The following is a 22,946-nucleotide window of genomic DNA, read 5'->3' on the forward strand; positions in this document are numbered from 1 at the left end:
GGGTGGTGCACAATTGGCCCAGCGTCATCCGGATTTGGCCAGAGTAGGCCGTCATTGTGAATAACAATTTGTTCTTCACTGACTTGCCTAGTTAAATAAATGTAATTTTTTTATTTATTTTTTAGAAATGTTAGATTTTTTCTTGCACTTTTACAGTACAGAGTATTTTGTTTAGATCGTTGTCAGAAAAAGTCAAGGGGTGCGAATACTTTCTGAAGGCACTGTAGTTTAAGTGCCCAATATCAAGAATTGATTATCAATAGCGTTTCTATATTTTCCTTACAATAATCCTGAATGGTGCAACAAAGACATAGTCTACCCTTATGCAAGGTAATGTGGGAATTTTACACATAGCTAAGGGCCATGCAGGGGCATTTTTAATGATTTGGAGGCCCCAGGCAGACACCAGTCTGAGGTCCCCTCCCATGTCTATTTAACACAATCATGCTGAAAGAAGAGCTGTTCGGAGCTGGCTCAATATTGACCAATACCAATCTTTTTGTGTGCTCAGTCGGAAATTCGGCCATGATTAGGTTATTTGGTTTAGATAGCTGGCTAGAATAACTTACCTAGTGACTCTCAGGCTGCGTTTAGGCAGGCAGCCCAATTCTGATATTTTTTTCCCACTAAATGGTCTTTTCACCAATCACGTCAGATCTTTTTCAGCTGAAGTAGTGTAAAAAAAAGATCAGATTTGTACTGCCTGTGTAAATCCAGACAATGACTGACAAAACTGATGCACTGCCACATTTTGAAATTGCACCTTGTGTATTCTACTATTCTAACTCACAACAGTAAGCTGAGACACGACTGAGTTACTAAACTCTATATTTCTTTGGGTGGGGGGCTCCCTAACGGATGCAAGGCCCTAAGCGGCCGCTTATGTTGCTTATTGGTAGGGCCGGTCCTATAGTAGAACAGATAAAAATGCAACCAAGTTTATATGTTCATAAGGCTAAGAAAATGTCAAATTACTTGCATCTAAAGTGAGTGAAATGCATCAGAAAGGTATTGGAAGGTTCGGTAAAACATCAGGGAAGATAATCAGGAAATAATTGTGTGTAGAATAAAATATCTGCATTGTTTTCAACTGCGGTTTTGTCACCGTCCCTTCTAACGTGTCCTGCGCAGCTTGCGAGCGTTGTAGAGCGAAACAGAAGACAGGTACACGTTTCTGAGAGTCTTGGCTTTCAGGCACAGGTTATAATAATAGCTTATAGCCCCAACTGTTCAAAAGCTAGAGCCAAATTCGCAGGATAAAAACTGAAAACGCTCAATTTGTCACGACTGCTAAATTGCGCACATCAGAGGTTTCTCACGAGCAGAAAGGCAAGATAACATAAATTATGTATTATTAAACACAATTCTGACAAGTTTACAAGGCCCCTGATGATGTGAGGGCCCCAGGCAACTGCCTGAGTTGCCTAATGGTAAGTCTGCCACTGAGGACATGCAAGTGCAGTATATTTTTAATTCTGAAGCAAAGTTTCTTATACACAGCAGCTAACAATGATACACACCTTGATTACACAAATTGAATGGATCTCTAAAGAGCTCATGTCCATAGATGTATTTGTTGGTAAACAAAGAAATTCAGAAACTGATGCAAAGCTTCAGGTGCTGTTCTATAGATGTACATTCAAGCAAAAAAAAATTACTTGCAGTTTCTAATACAAATAACCAAAAACTAGATCTTCCCATCATTTACATTTTTAGGGCATGTGCACATGTTCTTTGGATTACAGTAGAAAGAGATTGAACAAAAGCCCTGGTTGGTTACTGAATTACACACTATACAATATCCAGATTCAAATGGGTAACGTTACATCTTAAATATATTTCACTTCAGTGTTAAATCTCAACTCAAGAGTTCGAATTAGTAAGGATCAAAATGAGAAAAATATGCATAAAATGGTCAGGGAGTTCGGTAGGTGATACTAGGTAGCCAGAAATACTTCTTGCAACGTCCAGTTAGACCTCTAGCCAATCCCCTCAAAATAACAAAACCACACTATGCATAAACTCCCAAAATATAACCCACATATATCCAGAGTGTGAAAATATACTCTAAACACCCTAGATAATCTCTGCAAGGTACACAGAGTTCACAGAGGTAATTTACAATGAATCTGCTCAGCAAAGGGTTAGAGGTTACCCTTCACTTAACACATAGTACAAATGTTGTTGAAATGAGTCAGGCCCTAGGGAGGGCAGCCAATGGGTCATTGATCAGAGGGCCACATCCCATTTCTTTTGCATTAGTTCCTTTCCTTGTCTCTTTTCCTTCTTAGCCACAGAAGGGTAAAATAATTGGATGGGTGTCCTGTGTTCCTCTCACAGAGGAATGTGGTCACAGAAAATAGAATTGGTTATTTGCCTGCGTTTAGACAGGTAGCCCAATTCTGATTATTATATATTTTTTTTTACACAGATCTTTTCACATCAGATCTTTTTAAAAAGCTGACTTGATTGGGCAAAAGACCTATTAGTGAGAAGAAAAAAAAGAGAATTGTGCTGCCTGTCTAAACTCAGCCTTTGAGAGTACTGGGACAGAACATTAAGATACTACTCCCTTCATTCATCTGAACTGATAGCCAATAGTAATATGGAGAATATGTTTGGCTGCTGAGAGGCAGACCAGATCACGCTACACTGTACAGGACCGTATCCTACCAGTGTGTCTATACACAAAATATATATATTACACAAAGAAATGACGGTGAGTATTCGGTCCTTCAGTCAAGTGACAGACATAAGTACTCTGCCAAGACTAAGGGCACTTTCAAACCAATGCAAACAATGCTTCAAAAGCACAGCAGACACCTTTTTTCAGAGAGCAGTGTACAGGTGGATAGAAGTGAATGAAATGGCAGATTTACACTGTCCAACAGATGAGATGGGGACATTTTGTTGCACCCCATCCTGACTAGAGGTCTGTCAACCAATGTTTATCCCACCTCGAATGTTCTCCACTTCACCATACCTCCAAACACACATTCAGTGAATCGGCACACGCACAATGCGTCGCAGGCATTTTGGTTTGAAGGCACCCTAAAATTTAAGACAAGTATCCTACATGGCAACATCTCTGGATTTGGCAGGTAATTAAAACAATGCCCATCAGATTAATTAACTAAATTATTTACATACTGCATGTAGAAAAATACATGTTATCACACTACCAGATGATGTCTTCATTGCAAATAGTTACATAAAAACCAAGGTGACCAAGATGACATATGATTCAATAACAATTGCACAGTTGAAAAGGAACCCAAAACCTAAGTCACCCTCAATTCGAACCATAATGGATGATAACAAAAATGTATTTTGAATACCATTGATGTAAATATCAAAACTAAAGGCCTGGACAGATTAAATAATAAGCTGCGGAAATAAGTGTTCTTCATACATCTACCTCATAGAGGATGTTGGTTCGACATAACTCCAATGTAGATAATACGTCCTTTATTCAAATAGCTGCTATTTACACACACATATAGCTACAGCCTATGTTCTGGCCTACACAATGTCGCTAATTCTCTCTCTCCGTCCATCTCGCTCCCTCTCCTGCACGGCTGAACTTGTCCATCGCTCGTAAGGATGTTTACCGACTCCAATACCCAGGGGACCTAACAGGTTGTGTGTGTGTGTGTGTGTGTGTGTGTACCTGTGTTATGACCCACACACACACACACACAACCTGTTAGGTCCCCTGGGTATTGGAGTCGGTAAACACACACTGGACTCACGCACTGTAGTGGTCCTGAAACAAAGAAGATACACAACACGTAAGAACCTACTGCTTACACCGTATCAGTTGTCTGAGTGTTGACGCTGCATAATTAGGTAACCTTTAAATAAAGTTGCCCTTATACACAATGTACTTTGGTAACTAGTATGTTGTATCTAGCATGCCTTTGACCAAATAGTCACTGATATCGTTGTTACTGTGCACTTACATAGTAATTAAATCAAGAAACTGGATTTCCAATTGGAATAATGATATAAAAAGGGCAAGTTCTTATTGTGTTGAAATTGCCTTACGGCTTACAGTCACCATAACACATTCACTTCAGTATGTGGCCCATGTGGGAGTCAATCTGCTGCTAGCACCAAGCTCCAACCAACAGGGCCATCTGAACCACAAACCTGAAGGGACGTGACTACTCCGCTGGCCATGACGGACAGCCTCCCGGCCGCAGAGCGGACCCCCAGCTTCAGCTGGGACATGTCTGGAGCACTGGGCAGCATGTTGGTCAGACGATATGAGCTGGCTACATGGGGACCGGAGAGAGAGAGAGAGATGGTTAGTAACATCAGTGGCAGTTGCTTTAGAATGATCCTTCTTCTGATGTTTAAATTGTGGGGGTGTACACATGCAGTGCTGATCTAGGATCAGATCCCCCATCTAATTCAATATGATCTGAAAGGCAAAACTGAGCCTACTCAGATGCTTTGTGAATATGGGCCATGGTGTTCACTTGATTTAGTGATATGAAATGGTTAAATTGTATACTTGAAAGTGTGATATGCAGTGCACTCAAACTATTCAGACACCTTGACTTTTTCCACATTTTGTTACGTTACAGCCTTATACTAAAATAGATTTTTTTTAAATCCTCAATCTACAGGTTTTTCAAAATGTTTGCAAATATTTTTTAAATAACAGAAATTCCTGATTTAAATAACTATTCAGACTATGGAGACAGGAAATTGAGCTCAGGTGCATCCTGTTGTTTTTATTGATCATCCTTGATTGGCCATGATTTGGAAAGGCACACCTGTCTACAGTCGTGGTAAAAAAGATTGGCACCCTTGCACTTTCTTCAAGTAAGTCAAGAAACGGAAAAGTATTTGGTCTCCACAATTCTTTATTTCACTGTTAATATTATAGAACATTTGTTTTTGATTCAGAACTTAATATCCATTTAAATGTAATAAGTGACATTGACACCATAGACTTAATATTTGGTAGCACAGCCTTTGGTCAAAATAACTGCCTTCTTCTAACTGCTGTTTTCAGATCTCTCCACAAGTTAATGGGATGTAGATCTGGACTCACTGCTGGCCACTTCAGAACAGTCCAGCGTTTTGTCTTGGACCATTCCTGGGTGCTTTTTGAAGTGTGTTTGGGGTCAATGTCCTGCTGGAAGACTCATGCTCTTCAACGGAGACCCAGCTTTCTGACACTGGGTCTGACATCGCGCTCCAAAATACCTCGGTATTCACCTGATTTCATGATGCCATGCACACGTTCAAGGCACCCAGTGCCAGAGGCAGCAAAGCAACCCCAAAACGTCACTGAACCTCCTCCATGTTGGACTGTAGGGAAGGTGTTCTTTTCTTTGAAAGCTTCATTTTGTTTTCTGTAAACATAGAAGTTGTGCTTTACCAAAAAGCTCTAATTTGGTCTTATCTGTCCACAGGACATTCTCCGAGAAGGATTTTGGCATGTTCAGGTCTTTCTATCAGCAGTGGGGTCCTCCTGGGTCGCCTACCATATAACCCCCTTTCATTGAGTTAGCGAAGGATGGTGCGAGTTGAAACTGTCGTACCTTGTGTCTGAAGGTCAGCTTGAATCTGCAGTTGACAGAGGTCCTTCTCCACCATTCAAACAATCCTTCACTGCATTCTTCCATCAAGTTCTCTTGCGGCCACGTCCAGTGAGGTTGGCTACAGTGGCATGGGCCTTAAACTTCTTGATAACATTACGTACGGTGGAAACAGGAACATCAACATCTCTGGAGATGGATATGTATCCTTGAGATAGCCAAGCATGGACAACCATCTTGTGTCTGACCTCTGATAACTCACTGGTTTTCTTTTTGTTCACGCTCATTGCGGTACACACAGTGACACAAAATAGGAGAACGAGTCCTTTTCTCTATTCAAACTGGTTGAATACATGGTTTTTATACTGCCGGCATCTTTAACTCACCACAGGTGAATTCAATTCCGAAGTAATTGAGAATCACCTACTTGAAATCTAATTATTTCTAACTACTTCTAGAAGGTACCAATAACATTGTCAGGGACATTTTAGGATTTCTTTGTGGAATTAGCTAAGATTTTGTTTTGTTCAACTGCACACCCAAAGACATACATACAGTTGAAGTCGGAAGTTTACATACACTTACAGGCTGACCACACCGCTCACGTCACGTGCGCGAGCATTGCAAAATAAATGTAGAAATCTATTATTCAATTATTGCACCCACACTGCTCGCATCTGCGACACCAAGGGCTAAAATAGAAATCAGTTCTATTTCTGACGCAGATCGCACTGCAAGTCCTGCCTCTCCCATCTCCTCATTGGTTTATTGGTTATACCCACGTGGGTGACTGAAAGAGAACGAGGTCAGTGGCGGTAATGCACCTAATTTATGAAAGTTGCCAATCGCAATATAAAGTCAAGAGACGAAAAAGCCTGGAAGGAAGAGAGATGACTAGAAACGATTCGGTTGACCGTTTTATGTGGATTAATTGGTGGAGTAGAGGACATTGTGCATTTCAGGTAAAATAACTCAATGTTTATATCCCCAGGACAAATTAGCTAGCAACAGCAAGCTAGCTAAATAGGACAAATTAGCTAGCAAGTGCAAGCTAACTAGCCATAAAGGTTTAATGCTTTTCGACCTGTCCCCAAATGAATATAATTGGTTCAGTTTGTTTTGATATTTTAACCTGTGTCGTGATCGCGTTTGGTGTGGGGGGACAAAATACATTTATGCACAATGGCGTACGCTCGCAGCCGGTTTGGGTTCCATGTTAGGTTGGAGTCATTAAAACTAGTTTTTTAACCACTGCACAAATTTCTTGTTAACAAACTATAGTTTTGTCAAGTTGGTTAGGATATCTACTTTGTGCATGACAAGTAATTATTCCAACAATTGTTTACAGACAGATTATTTCACTTATAACCCATTGTATCTCAATTCCAGTGGGTCAGAAGTTTACATACACTAAGTTGACTGTGCCTTTAAAACAGCTTGGAAAATTCCAGAAAATGATGTCATGGCTTTAGAAGCTTCTGATAGGCTAATTGACATCATTTGAGTCAATTGGAGGTGTACCTGTGGATGCATTTCAAGGCCTACCTTCAAACTCAGTGCCTCTTTGCTTGACATCATGGGAAAATCAAAAGAAATCAGCACAGACCTCAGAAAATAAATTGTAGACCTCCACAAGTCTGGTTCATCCTTGGGAGCAATTTCCAAACGCCTGAAGGTTCCACGTTCATCTGTACAAACAATAGTACGCCAGTATACACACCATGGGAACACGCACCAGTCATATCGCTTAGGAAGGAGACACGTTCTGTCTCGTAGAGATGAACGTACTTTGGTGCGAAAAGTGCAAATCAATCCCAGAACAGCAGCAAAGGACCGTGTGAAGATGCTGGAGGAAACAGGTACAAAAGTATCGATATCCACAGTAAAACAAGTCCTATATCGACATAACCTGAAAGGCCGCTCAGCAAGGAAGAAGCCACTGCTCAGCAAAACCACCATAAAAAAGCCAGACTACGGTTTACAACTGCACATGGGGACAAAGATCGTACTTTTTGGAGAAATGTCCTCTGGTCTGATGAAACAAAAATAGAACTGTTTGGCCATAATGACCATTGTTATGTTTGGAGGAAAAAGGGGGAGGCTTGCAAGCCGAAGAACACCATCCCAACCGTGAAGCAGGGGGGTAGCAGCATCATGTTGTGGGGGTGCTTTGCTGCAGGAGGGACTGGTGCACTTCACAAAATAAATGGCATCATGAGGATGGAAAATTATGTGGATATATTGAAGCAACATCAAGACATCAGTCAGGAAGTTAAAGCTTGGTCGTAAATGGGTCTTCCAAATGGATAATGACCCAAAGCATACTTCCAAAGTTGTGGCAAAATGGCTTAAGGACAACAAAGTCAAGGTATTGGAGTGGCCATCAAAGCCCTGACCTCAATCCTATAGAAAATGTGTGGGCAGAACTGAAAAAGCGTGTGTAGCAAGGAGGCCTACAAACCTGACTCAGTTACACCAGCTCTGTCAGGAGGATTGGGCCAAAATTCACCCAACTTATTGTGGGAAGCTTGTGGAAGTCTACCCAAAACGTTTGACCCAAGTTAAACAATTGAAAGGCAATGCTACCAAATACTAATTGAGTGTATGTGAACTTCTGACCCATTGGGAATGTGATGAAAAAAATAAAATCTGAAATAAATCACTGTACTATTATTCTGACATTTCACATTATTAAAATAAAGTGGTGATCTAACTGACCTAAGACAGGGTATTTTTACTCTGATTAAATGTCAGGAATTGTGAAAAACTGAGTTTAAATGTATTTGGCTAAGGTGTATGTAAACTTCCGACTTCAACTGTATACACTACCTTTCAAAAGTATGGGGTCACTTAGAAATTCCCTCGTTTTTGAAAGAAAAGCAAATTGTGTCCATTAAAATATCAAATTTATCAGAAATACAGTGTAGACATTGTTAATGTTGTAAATGACTATTGTAGCTGGAAACGGCAGATCTTTTATGGAATATCTACATAGACGTACAGAGGCCCATTATCATCAACCATCACTCCTGTGATCCAATGGCATGTTGTGTTAGCTAATCGTAGTTTATCATTTTGAAAGGCTAATTGATCATTAGAAAACCCTTTTGCAATTATGGTAGCACAGCTGAAAACTGTTGTGCTAATTAAAAAAGCAATAAAACTGGTCTTCTTTAGACTAGTTGAGTATCAGGAGCATCAGGATGTGTGGATTCGATTACAGGCTCAAAATGGCCAGAAACAAAGAACTTTCTTCTGAAACTCATCAGTCTATTCTTGTTCTGAGAATTGAAGGCTATTCCATGCGAGAAATTGCCAAGAAACTGAAGATATCATACAACACTGTGTACTACTCCCTTCACAGAAAAGCGCAAACTGGCTCTAACCAGAATAGAAAGAGTGGAAGGCCCCGGTGCACAACTGAGCAAGAGGACAAGTACATTAGAGTGTCTAGTTTGAGAAACAGACGCCTCACAAGTCATCAACGGACAGCTTCATTGAATAGTACCCACAAAAACACCGGTCTCAATGTCAACAGTAAAGAGGCGACTCCAGGATGCTGGCCTTCTAGGCAGAGTTGCAAAGAAAAAGCCATATCTCAGACTGGCCAATAAAAAGGAGATTAGGATGGGCAAAAGAACAGACACTGGACAGAGGAACTCTGCCTAGAAGGCCAGCATCCCGGAGTCGCCTCTTCATTGTTGACCTTGAGACTGGTATTTTCCGAGTACCATTTAATCAAGCTGCCAATTGAGGACGGCAATTCCTTCGACCTCATGACTTGGTTTTTGCTCTGACATGCACTGTCAATATCCATACACACGTATGTAAGGTCCCATAGTTGACAGTTAATGTCACAGCAAAATCCAAGTCATGAGGTCGAAGGAATTGCCGTAAAGCTCCAAGACAGGATTGTGTTGAGGCACAGATCTGGGAAAGGGTACAAACCATTTCTGCAGCATTTAAGGTCCAAGAACACAGTAGCCTCCATCATTCTTAATAATGGAAGAATTTTAGAACCACCAAGACTCTTCCGATGTTCACTCTAACAGATATACAGAGTTCCTCTGTGGAGATGGGAGAACCTTCCAGAAGAACAACCATCTCTGCAGCACTACACCAATCAGGCCTTTATGGTAGAGTGGCCAGACGGAAGCCACTCCTCAGTAAAAAAAAGTACATGACAGCCTGCTTGGAGTTTGACAAAAGGCACCTAAAGGACTCTCAGACCATGAGAAACAAGATTCTCTGGTCTGATGAAACCAAGATTGAACTCTTTGGGCTGAATGCCAACCGTCACATCTGGAGGAAAGCTGGCACCATCCCTAAGGTGAAGCATGGTGGTTGCAGCATCATGCTGTGGTGATGTTTTTCAGCGGCAGGGCCTGGGAGACAAGTCAGGATGAGGCAAAGATGAATGGCGCAAAGTACAGATGGAAACCTGCTCCAGAGTGCTCAGGACCTCAGACTGGGGCGAAGGTTCACCTTCCAACAGGATAATGAACCTAAGCACACAGCCAAGACAACAGGAGTGGCTTTGGGACAAGTCTCTGAACGTTCTTGAGTGGCCCAGCCAGAGCCCGGACTTGAACCCAATCGAACATCTCTGGAGACACTTGAAAAAGCTGTGCAGTGACACTCCTCGTCCAACCTGACAGAGCTTGAGAGGATCTGCAAAGAAGAATGGGAAAAACTCCCCAAATACAGGTCTGCCAAGCTTGTAGTGTCATACCCAAGAAGACTTGAGGCTGGAGTCGCTGCCAAAGGTACGTCAACAAAATACTGAATAAAGGGTCTGAATACTTATGTAAATGTGATTTCAATTTTTAGATTAATACAATTTACAAAAATTTATAAAAACCTGTTTTTGCTTTGTCATTATGGGGTATTGTGCGTAGATTGATGAGGGGAAAAAACTATTGAATCCATTTTAGAATAAGGCTGTAATGTAATAAAATGTAGAAAAAGACAAGGAGTCTGAATAGTTTCCCGAATGCGCTCTATGAATGGTTAAGTATACACTTGTTGGCTTCCCTACCCATCTGTTTCTTTGGGTCATCAAACAGGTCAGCTGAGCTGATGGAGTTGCTTCCAGAGAACCTCTCCAGGCGAGTCTTCGCCTCATACTGCATGGAAACCACATTAATACTTTATACTTCAAATGACATACTTGATACTAAACAATGAACACACTACACATAGGGGTATTACTGTAACAGGGATTTTCAGGTGGATAAATAAAGGACAGCAGTTGTAGATAATAATCAATAAAAAAAGCAATGTTGCAACAGGGAAACACAGCCAGAACAGAAGCAGAGAAAATATGTCTAACAGCCTTCTCTGAGAAAAACATATGAATTCCACAGCACCAAATGAACTGTAAACACCAGCCTGAGAGGCTTGTAGGACGTCACAGCCTAGCGTAAAACTTTAACCAGAACAGTCAACACTGGCAGACATTTGATACTGGCAGTCAATTAGATCAAAAAGGTAGTAACATCAGTACTTAGGTACAACGTAATTTGAGACTCAAATAATTTGTCATTACGAATCAATTTTTTTATATATTCACTACTGGTCAATAGTTTTAGAACACCTACTCATTCTAGGGTTTTTCTTTGTTTCTAGTCACTATTATTCTACAATGTAGAAAATGAAGACACCAAAACTAAGAAATAATGTAGTAACGAAAAAAGTGTTACACAAATCAAAAGATACTTTAGATTTGAGATTCTTCAAAGTAGCCACCCTTTGCCTTGATGACAGCTTTACACAGGCTTGGCATTCTTTCAACCAGCTTCAACTGGAATGCTTTTCCAACAGTCTTGAAGGAGTTCCCACATATGCTGAGCACTTGTTGGCTGCTTTTCCTTCACTCTGCAGTCAAACTCATCCCGAACCATCTCAATTGGGTTGAGCTCGGGTGATTGTGGAGGCCAGGTAATCTGATGCAGCACGCCATCACTCTCCTCGGTCAAATAGCCCTTAGACAGCCTGGAGGTGTGCTGATTAGAAAAACAAATGACAGTCCCACCAAGCGCAAACCAGATGGGATGGCGTATCGCTGCAGAATGCTGTGGTAGCCATGCCGGTTAAGTGTACCTTAAATTCTAAATAAAATCACAGACCGTGTCACCAGCAAAACACCACCACAATATCACACCTCCATGCATCACGGTGGGAACCACACATGCGGAGATCATCCGTTCACCTACTTTGCGTCACAAAGACACGGCGGTTGGAACCAAAAATCTCAAATTTGGACTCAGACCAAAAGGACAGATTTCCACTTGTCGAATGTCCATTGCTCGTGTTTCTTGGCCCAAGCAAGTCTCTAATTCTTATTAGAGTCCTTTAGTAGTGGTTTCTTTGCAGCAATTCGACCATGAAGGCCTGAACACTTGACGTTGAGATGTGTGTGTTACTTGAACTCTGTGAAGCATTTATTTGGGCTGCAATCTTGGGCTGCAACTCTTATAAACCTATCCTCTGCAGCAGAGGAAACTGGGTATTCCTTTCCTATGGTGGTCCTCATGAGAACCAGTTTCATCATAACACTTGATGGTTTTTGCAACTGCACTTGAAGCTACTTTCAAAGTTCTTTAAATTTTCCACATTGACTGACCTTCATGTCTTAAAGTAATGGACTGTCGTTTCTCTTTACTTATTTGAGCTGTTCTTGTCATAATATGGACTTGGTCTTTTAACAAATAGGGCTATCTTCTGTATACCAGCACTACCTTGTCACAACAACTGACTGGCTCAAACGCATTAAGACAGAAAGAAATTCTACAAATTAACTTTTAACAAGGCACACCTGTTAATTGAAATGCATTCCAGGTGACTACCTCATGAAGCTGGTTGAGAGAATGCCAAGCATGTGCAAAGCTGTCATCAAGGCAAAGGGTGGCTACCTTGAAGAACCTCAAATATATATATATATTTTTTAACACTTTGTGGTTACTACATGATTCCATATGTGTTATTTCATAGTTTTGATGTCTTCACTATTATTCTACAATGTAGAAAATAGGAAAAATAAAGAAAAACCCTGGAATGAGTAGATGTGTCCAAACTTTTGACTGGTACTGTACGTGTGTGTCCTGTGACAGTGTGCCTACCTCAGAGTCATCCTGCTTGCCAAAGTACATGTCAGAGGAGATGGCCTTGACATCCCCAAACTTCTTGCGGGCGTCGCCTGAGTCTGAGACAGGGACTGGGTCTGCTTTCCGCCGGGCTGCGGTCCTGTGTGTGAGAGAGAGGGAGGGTGCATTCAGTGACAACTGCAGTGAGAACCTTAAAATAGAGAATTTAAAAAAGAAAGTGGCTCAGGGGACTTATACGGGCAAAATAAAATTTTACTTTTTCACATGCATCTCTGTATTTTCATCCCTGGAAATCAAACAGTCATATAGTACCTGTCGTCCTGTGAGGAACTCTTGGTGCTCAGGTAGAAGTCTGGCTCTGGCTTCCTGCTCTCTTTCCTCCAGCCAGACTCCCCCGTCTCGCTCCAATTGGAGAAGAACTTGTCAGAGGATTCTGTCGGGTCATCAAACTTGGTCATTGAACTGGTCATTGACATCCTGATGGGTTTCATATGGAATAGAGAGCTCAATTACTTTTTTTGTACAATATATTGTCTTTTATTTTTATTTTTTATTTAACAATCAAAATGTGACACAAATAATGCCCCGTTATTCCTTCCACCTACACAAAACACCATGCAACATGGGGGCACATCGTGCAAAACCCTTCCCTCCCCAACACAGGAACACCCCCCTCCCTCCCCTCTACCGGTATTAGCTTCACTGATTATCAACAAAAAAAGAAACCGAATGACCTTCACATTCCATGCTAGAATATAATTAACACAAAAACATTAATGAAGATAGTAGTAATGAGGCAGCTAAAGTGACGTCTCTAGAAACTTCTGAAAGTCCCCCCAGACATCAGTAAATTCAAAGGGTTTATTACATAAATTGTATGTTATTTTTTCAGATGGAATATAGGAAGATAGTTCTTTTAGCCACGTCTGCTTGCTTGTCACTCTTCCATATAAAAGCTGTGCATTTATTGGCTGCAATGACTGACAATTTAATGAATCTGGTTTTGCTAGAAATATTAACTGGTAGAACAGAATCATCTCCAAGAAGTATAAGGGAAGGATCTAGTGGTACCATCATATTAGTGACCTGTGATAAGATCTGAATAATGTCTTTCCAATAAATGCTTAGTTCAGGGCAGAACAAAAACATATGCATAAGTGCAAAATTTGGAATTGATCTTATACAGTCTCTCTGGTGTAAAGTAGACCCTATGTAAAATATTGAATTGCATCAACTTGTGCCTTGTGTTAAATGAAAGACGCTGAGCATCTAAAAAGAGCTTTCCCCATTTCTCATCCTCAACAATGAGACCAAGGTCATCATGCCACTTTATGCAAGCTTTCAGAGGTTCATCGTTCCCCAACAGAGCTTGAAGACCAGAGTACATGTTGGAAATGAAGCCTTTTACCCCTTTCCTCCCCAGCCACAGTGTATCAGTTATAGGTTTACTCATGGGCTGAATCCTACCTCCCTGCTGAGTGGCAATGTAATGCCTAACCTGTAGGTACTTGAAGAAATGAGTTTGAGGTAACTGAAAATGAGATGCCAGTTGTTGAAAGGATAGTAGTCTATAGAGTACCTTCTCTATAGAGATTAGCAAATGTTTTCATTCCTTTGTTGAACCAAGAAAATGTAATACCATCTCAGGGCTTTGGGTAAGATGGGGTTATTATAAAAAGGTATTTGTTCATATATAGATCTAAGCCCTTCTGTTTGATTACAGACTTCAATCCATATATTTAAAGTGTTTTTAATGAAAGTGTTGTTTATGAGACCTAGCAAAGCTTTAGGTGGGCTAATATAAGGTATAGATGCCAATGTAGCAGGGGTCAGACACGCCTGTTTCCAAGAGGGTGAACTTGTATCTTGCCATACCCACACAGCCTTTAACTGAGATGCCCAGTAATACAACTGGAAGTCAGGTAGAGTTAGTCCTTCTGAGTATGGTTTGTATAAAGTTGTGAGTTTAACTCTGGGGGGGGGGGGGGGGGGGGGGGGGGGTTCCATTTCCACAGAAATGAAGAAACCTTCCTATTAAGTAAGTTGTTTGAAAAAAGCTTTGGGAATAGGAAAGGGCAAGGTTTGAAAAAGGTACAAGAATTTTGGTAATATATTCATCTTTACACAATTGACCTGCCCAATAAGAGAAATTGGTAAATCCCGCCATCTATCCAATTCTTCCCCAACCTTTTTGAGAAGTGGAGTATAGTTCAGTTGATGTCTTAATCATTTCAGAAGGAATTTGCAATCCAAGATGTAATTTTCTGTGGTTTCCAAGAAAACGGCTGGTCTAAGATTGGGTTCTGCATAGCTGCCCTGTTAAAAGGCATAATTATACTCTTCGATAGTATTATTTTATATCCTGAAAAAGTCAGATATTCTTTCAGGATGTCAACTAATGCTCGGAGTAAAATTGCTGGTTTAGTGAGGTAAAGCAAAATGTCATCGGCATATAGCGAGACCAGATGTTCACGCCCACCTATACGAACACCATGGATGGATGGATGAGATGTAAAAGCTTCTGCCAGTGGCTCTATAGCCAAAGAAAAAAAGGAGAGGACTAGCGGGACAACCCTGTCTTGTGCCACATGAGAGAACTGGGAGGATTTATATATATAAATAAAAGACAGGGATAAGCTACTCACTGGCTGGCCGCCTAATTGCCAGCTAGCTGATAGCTTTATGTGTGTGTGTATATATATATATATATATATACACACACTGCTCAAAAAAATAAAGGGAACACTTAAACAACACAATGTAACTCCAAGTCAATCACACTTCTGTGAAATCAAACTGTCCACTTAGGAAGCAACACTGATTGACAATCAATTTCACATGCTGTTGTGCAAATGGAATAGACAAAAGGTGGAAATTATTAGCAATTAGCAAGACACCCCCAATAAAGGAGTGGTTCTGCAGGTGGTGACCACAGACCACTTCTCAGTTCCTATGCTTCCTGGCTGATGTTTTGGTCACTTTTGAATGCTGGCGGTGCTTTCACTCTAGTGGTAGCATGAGACGGAGTCTACAACCCACACAAGTGGCTCAGGTAGTGCAGCTCATCCAGGATGGCACATCAATGCGAGCTGTGGCAAGAAGGTTTGCTGTGTCTGTCAGCGTAGTGTCCAGAGCATGGAGGCGCTACCAGGAGACAGGCCAGTACATCAGGAGACGTGGAGGAGGCCGTAGGAGGGCAACAACCCAGCAGCAGGACCGCTACCTCCGCCTTTGTGCAAGGAGGAGCACTGCCAGAGCCCTGCAAAATGACCTCCAGCAGGCCACAAATGTGCATGTGTCTGCTCAAACGGTCAGAAACAGACTCCATGAGGGTGGTATGAGGGCCCGACGTCCACAGGTGGGGGTTGTGCTTACAGCCCAACACCGTGCAGGACGTTTGGCATTTGCCAGAGAACACCAAGATTGGCAAATTCGCCACTGGCGCCCTGTGCTCTTCACAGATGAAAGCAGGTTCACACTGAGCACATGAGCACATGTGACAGACGTGACAGAGTCTGGAGACGCCGTGGAGAACGTTCTGCTGCCTGCAACATCCTCCAGCATGACCGGTTTGGCGGTGGGTCAGTCATGGTGTGGGGTGGCATTTCTTTGTGGGGCCGCACAGCCCTCCATGTGCTCGCCAGAGGTAGCCTGACTGCCATTAGGTACCGAGATGAGATCCTAAGACCCCTTGTGAGACCATATGCTGACACATGCACATTTGTGGCCTGCTGGAGGTCATTTTGCAGGGCTCTGGCAGTGCCCCTCCTTGCACAAAGGCGGAGGTAGCGGTCCTGCTGCTGGGTTGTTGCCCTCCTACGGCCTCCTCCACGTCTCCTGATGTACTGGCCTGTCTCCTGGTAGCGCCTCCATGCTCTGGACACTACGCTGACAGACACAGCAAACCTTTTTGCCACAGCTCGCATTGATGTGCCATCCTGGATGAGCTGCACTACCTGAGCCACTTGTGTGGGTTGTAGACTCCGTCTCATGCTACCACTAGAGTGAAAGCACCGCCAGCATTCAAAAGTGACCAAAACATCAGCCAGGAAGCATAGGAACTGAGAAGTGGTCTGTGGTCACCACCTGCAGAACCAGTCCTTTATTGGGGGGGTGTCTTGCTAATTGCCTATAATTTCCACTTTTTGTCTATTCCATTTGCACAACAGCATGTGAAATTTATTGTCAATCAGTGTTCCTTCCTAAGTGGACAGTTTGATTTCACAGAAGTGTGATTGACTTGGAGTTACATTGTGTTGTTTAAGTGTTCCCTTTATTTTTTGGAGCAGTGTATATATATATATATTTAATTATAGTATAGTATAATTAATTATAGTATAATTATAGTATATATATAATATAATTATGCCTTTTAACAGGGCAGCTATGCAGAACCCAATCTTAGACCAGCCGTTTTCTTGGAAACCACAGAAAATTACATCTTGGATTGCAAATTCCTTCTGAAATGATTAAGACATATCAACTGAGTAGTGAGTAGCTTATCCCTGTCTCGGTATCACTAAAGCCAACATACATCTAACAATAAACAAGCCAGCAAACGTAATACTAGCTAAAATCGCCTGAAGTAATAAACATAGTTAGGCTTGAAACCCATTCAAAAGCCACATAACTATTTAACCAAACCCGACCTCTCTGCGTAAAATAAAAGTATACAGAAAAATGTAACTACCTGGCATAGTGTGGATGTATAGTAGCTATAGCTACACCCTTGTATACTTAGCAAGCTGGCTAAATAGCACAGCCAACAATAGCTATGATCCAACTTTACCTCGCCAGTCATTATCACGCTAGCCACCTAGCCAACCAGCCAGCCAGTCGATCATATAATTAATTTTGTTGTTTCCTCATGTGCTAACAGTTCACGGTCTACTGTATCCAAGTTCAAAAGACAGTTCCTCGGGGTGTAGTAGACGTGAACAAGTCAGGAAGTTCTTTCCTCATGTATGTTTCAGCCATCTTCACAGTCAAATGTGCGCTCACCATTCTTGGTTTCGATCCATAAAGTCGCTGGGTAGCGCAGGCCATATGCCAAGCCAGCCTGACGCAGAAGTCTCTTCAGTGGGGAGAAAGCCATCCTCCTCTTGTGTAGTGTGGGAGAAAGATCATGATTCTGGCATCTCTGTACTTGAGCTCTCCCTTTGCTCGGGCAGCAGAGAGGATGCGAACAGTGTCCTGGTACCGTAGAAATGTAATGACAAATGCCCTGGGTGCAACCTGGCCAGGCAGCCGCCTCCGTGGGGTGCGATGGGCCCTCTCGATCTCCAGTGGGTGCGCAGGAGGGGGGGGGGGGGGGGGGGGGGGGGTCAATCCAGAATTCTGGGAATCCATTCCTGTAGAAAGGAGATCGCGTCTCTTCATGGCCTCTGAGAAACTTTGCAGTCTCAAATTCGAGCGCCTTTGGAAATTTTCGCAATAATCAAATTTCTCTTCGAGTTCAGAGATGGCGTCGTCCAATTTCTTGTATTTTTGGTCCACTTCCTCGCGGACGTCCAGGATGGCAGCCTGGTGGTCAGCATAGTCTTTTTCTAACTTTGTCACTCATCCCATTGTGACTTTCTGGTCTTCGTGGAGTCTATCGACCAGCACATCAATTTTGCTGAGGCGTTCAGAAAGTGTCTCTTGGATTTCTGTTATGCCCTTGTCCATCTCCATTCTGAACCATGCTGGTGCTTCGAGGACACTACACAGTATTGTTAAAGCGTCGCCATTGCCGGAAGTCAGAGAGCTCAATTTGAATGGATTTCGTTCCCAGATCTTTTTGTGATGTCTTTCCAACTCCCATTACAAGACAACACAAAGAGATCTGAGACCAGGCTAGCCATGTCAGTGATTACTTCCAAGAAGGAATGACCCATTGCTAAAGTATTGGAACGTTGCCGGAGTGTGTAGGTAGTGTGGTGACCTGGATGTAAAGGAGCCTTCGTCAGTCTCCTCTTCCTCCTTCTCTGTGTACCTCCGGCTCTTAGTGGGCTGCTTGGACCCCACTGGGCTCTCCTGCTGGATAGTGTGCATGTCTGACAGCACAGAGTGAGACACTCCACTAGAGGGAGATAGAGGGGGGAGAGACAATGGAGTCAAATAATCAAAGTATTTGTTACCACAATATCTCCAATTGTTACAACATGTTTCAGTCCCAACAAAAATATAATTATTTTAGATCAGGGTTTCCCAAACTAGGGGTCATGACCAATGTGCAGGGGGGTGGGGGGGGGGGAGAAAAATCGGCAAATTTGAAAATCGGGTTGCGAGAGAAAATTTTAACTTACATCAGTACCGTTTAAGCTACAAAATACTATGACCCCATCACTGAAAGATAACTCTCAGGAACACGTACAATTTCCCTTTACTAGCCGTTAGAACCGAGTGGACAAGACCATACACTAAATCAGACTGGGAGAAAAAGAACAATAAATGATGTTCTTTTCTACACAGAAGACCATACAACATTATTGCCTGATGATCTTCTGAACTTCCCAATACCTTTCTGATGCATTTGTCACTTCAAACCATAGTCGTCAGATTGAAATACTGTCTGACATTTCTAATAGACTGTCATAACCCAAATTAAAAAAGTAAACATTGGCCGTTGATTACATACATTTTTTACATGGTGGGGTCGCCAAAATGTTTTAATATCAAAATGGGATCGCACAGCAAAAAGTTAGCGAATCCCTGTTTTAGAAGATGAGTGACTTATCCCCTGCAATGTAAAGTACCCTTTTAAACTATTCTACATAGGACATCTATAAAAAATGTGTTAAGAAATAAACTAATCCTTTTATCACCACCATCAATTCAATGCCCCCCACCTCCTGCTGCCAAAGCCCATGCCCAGTCTCTCAGCCTGCTCCTTCTTCTTCTCCCCCATCCCCTTCATCTTCTCTGTATTACTCCTCTGCTGCGCCTCCAGATCCTTATAGGCCAGTCTCATGGAGGCACCACTAGAGGGAGGAAGAGAGAGAAAGAGGTGGAGAGAGAAAAATGGATAAGCAGAGTGAAGATTAGAGAATAATAGATAATGTGGATGAGAGAGCGAGAGGCCAATAAAGCCCATTTAAATTGGAGAGAGACGCACATGGATTCCTCTGCTGGTTGGGGGCTGTTCTTGGTGGTGGGTGCTGTATCTCTCTCATTGAGTTTGTCTACCGCCTGTGCTTTCTTCTCCAGGTCACAGAAACTCTGTTTGCTCACCTTCTTACCCCCAAGACCACCTTTCTTAGCGCCCAACTGAGACAAAACACAGGACACAGACGTGAATACGCGTCTACTAATCTACTGACCCACAAGATCCATGAGCGATGTACACAGTCCAGTCACACTAAATCCCCCACCCACACAACCATCACCAAATTCACTCTTATTCATAAGCACAACACACATAGGTACAGGGAAGGAACATTACCTCCTTAATCCACTACCATAGAGTACATACTGTTTTCTTGGCCCCAGCTGGTTTCTTCTTGAGAAGAGAGGAGGACTCTAAGGGAGAAGGAACAGTGGGCATTAGAATACAGTTGATAGAAGCTGCTAAGAGCTACTGTTCCAGGCTCAGATATTTCTACGTACTCCTAATGCTTAAGGTTCTAGTTGAGTATCTTTAGTCTCTAGGGCATAATCTCTTGGTCCTCTTACCTAAGGCTTCTTTAGGAGACATACTTAGCACGTCAACACTGGGACCCTCTGTATTACCTGAAGACAGAAAGAGTTGAGGGCATAGACGACATGGACAAACAGATGCAAGTGTATGTGTGTTTCTGAAGTGTAAATATTGAAGTAGAGGTGTACTGTTTTTGTCTCCCTCGGTTTCTTTTGTAGAGGGTTCCTCTACTGGGGTGGGGCTTAGATTCATCTGGGCGGAGCTTGTTATATTAGGCTGGGCGGAGCTACGATCATCAGGGAATGCCTGCCAAAATACGCAAGGTAAGGACAAGACCATGTAAACAACATGCACACATCCATAATCTTCTACAATTTCAAACAAATAAGTACTAACAGTCACACACACACACCTGTGCGTGCATACTGAAGAAATCCTCCTCCTTATTGACGGGAGATGTTGGAGAGAGGGGGGCCTGGCTGTCCAGCCACAACTGCAGGGAAACAAAACAGAGGATTCCTTGGCATCTATAAGGACCTAAGTATACACTCCTTTAAATCAGCCATGTTGATGCGACATGATTATGTTGTTAAAGACAGTATAACAAGTAACCAATGTTGACTAAATCCATTTTTGCCCAGTGGAATGTCTGGATGGATGTGTGTGGCACCTCAGTGCCGAAGCGCCTTGTGGCCTGTGTGGCCGAGGTCTTGATCTTCTCGCGGTAGAGCGCAGCGGCTCGGCTGTTGTACTTGGTGTTGGCGGCATTGGACGTGCAGCCTTGCTGGGCAAAGAAGGCATTCTGAGAGACACGGGGGAAAACAATGGTTTGAATTACACATTGTAATACAAAAAGGTATTGTTAATAGTTATCAGAATATTACATTATAATATTGCATACATCGTACAGGTATTATACAGGGCCCTATTGTGACATCATGACAACATACAGTATATACATTCTAGAGATAATGCCCACTCATGCAGTCAGAAACATAACTACTAGTACCACCCTCTCAGCGCTTAACAACAACACAGCAGGTTGGGACGTGGCTGCCCACCAGTCAGTGCCCACCATGGTTGGCTTTACTCACCGCGCTGGCATTGCCGCCCACCTGCATGCATCGCAGCTGGTACCAGGACCAGTTAGAGTCCAGCTCAGTAGACCTGAAACAAACAATACACAGTTCTTATTCTGAACACTCCATCGGGCCATAAATGTGTCAAACTGTGTGTTGTGTGAAGCCAATGGTCCTGTCCAGAAACAATCCCTAGCCCCTAGTGTAGATCTGAAAGAACAGGATGGGGTAGGCAACAAATGTGTTTTTTCATTCATTGTTCCTTACCTGATGAATGACAGGTGCACTCCTAATGACCTGTGTGTTCCTGAGCAGTCTATACAGAGAAACACTCCATAGGTGATACTGGCCCAACTAGGATTCTTAGCCGAACAGTCAAAGCACGCCTGTAATAGAAAAGAAGCAACTTTGGAAAACATGAGACTTGAATACAGACAAGGTGTTCGCTGTCTCCTTCATGCAGTGATAAGTCTATGGGGACACTGATAAGCAAGTTAATATGAGCGCATGCCAAATAGATAGCAAAACACTAACACATAATGAATCAACCCAGTAGCGTGGAGGTCTGAAGTACAAAATATTGACCTCATACTGTATATTCTTTTTATATTTTCCTATTCTTTTCTAGTATAAACTTTATTTTATTGCCTCTACTTGTCCACACATTATGAGAACGCCGAAATTTACCAACAGTAGATCTAAACCAGCTAGTTACAAATGTTGCAATATAACGTTAGTGGAAACAATGTTTCCAAAACAGTTTTTCGATGCTTGCGGTTGCAACATTGTCGCGTTCAATGTAGCCATGCCTAAACAGCAGACGGAAACAGCTGGAATCGACAGTTTGAGCCAAAAGGTACTGTTTATGTCTGTGTGACGTCTTATCTTTGTGGTGTCCATGAGTCAACATTTAACAGACATCTATAAATTTACAATAAACACGCTGACGCTAACGAAGTGGACTGTCCAACCAGTTTCTTAAAGTACCATCTTTGTTCCAACCGTCATCATGCCACATGACAGCTGGCTCGAACGTGACTGTCAGGGATATCCTATCGTTCCATTTAAAACTGTTCATGCTAATTCTTTCTTCAACACTGCAAAAACATATTTTGTCAGGAGGATGTGCAATGAGCATACGTGGTTCAAAGCTTTTCCATGTGCGTTTGTTACGACGCATCTACCCCTGCCCAGCAAAACAGTGCGACGTGTCATTTTTTCCCCTCTGAAGTTAGCTAACATTAGCTACTTACTCGTTAAAGACAGAAAGCTTATCAACTCTCACCTTATTCGTAGAAAGGGAACGTAGTCGTTTGAAAATGGCAGCAATATCATGCTTGCTGGGCTCTGACATCTTTCCACCTGTTGTTAATTTCACCTGATCGGTAAAGTGCAGCGTTTAGCAAATTTGTTTCCCTGTGAATCAAAAATACTTCCGTCCTCGTCATTGGTAAAGGCACCCGTCAGAACGATAACATTTTTTGCCTGTGCTCTGATTGGTCAGCAGTAACACGTGGGCATTATTGTAACATGGAGGTCTGGGTAATAAAGTTACATTTCTTTCTATTATCCTTGATACTGTATGTTT

At 42.3% G+C, this 22,946-nt stretch overlaps 1 protein-coding gene across 3 annotated transcripts; it reads right to left on the reverse strand.

Moving 5' to 3' along the window:
- Positions 1-1,451: 1,451 nt before the first annotated feature.
- On the reverse strand, positions 1,452-22,812 carry LOC120032212 (ADP-ribosylation factor GTPase-activating protein 3-like). 3 transcript variants are annotated; one of them, XM_038978196.1, is made up of 16 exons: positions 22,644-22,811; positions 21,626-21,744; positions 21,374-21,446; positions 20,950-21,081; positions 20,692-20,772; positions 20,468-20,585; positions 20,315-20,371; positions 20,115-20,161; positions 19,758-19,909; positions 19,492-19,623; positions 18,585-18,722; positions 12,974-13,138; positions 12,677-12,800; positions 10,594-10,681; positions 4,153-4,277; positions 1,452-3,766 (listed from the first exon to the last, which is right to left on the reverse strand). In XM_038978196.1, the coding sequence occupies exons 1-16, from the start codon at positions 22,710-22,712 to the stop codon at positions 3,749-3,751; spliced, it is 1,638 nt and encodes a 545-aa protein (XP_038834124.1). In that variant the 5' UTR covers positions 22,713-22,811; the 3' UTR covers positions 1,452-3,748. The 3 variants fall into 3 exon arrangements, with proteins under 3 accessions (XP_038834124.1, XP_038834122.1, XP_038834123.1); XM_038978194.1 differs by having other exon boundaries at positions 20,315-20,585; positions 22,644-22,812; XM_038978195.1 differs by lacking the exon at positions 22,644-22,811 and adding an exon at positions 22,346-22,510 and having other exon boundaries at positions 20,315-20,585.
- Positions 22,813-22,946: the final 134 nt, after the last annotated feature.

The sequence above is a fragment of the Salvelinus namaycush genome, chromosome 38, assembly GCF_016432855.1.
Source record: "Salvelinus namaycush isolate Seneca chromosome 38, SaNama_1.0, whole genome shotgun sequence".
Taxonomy (NCBI): Eukaryota; Metazoa; Chordata; class Actinopteri; order Salmoniformes; family Salmonidae; genus Salvelinus; species Salvelinus namaycush.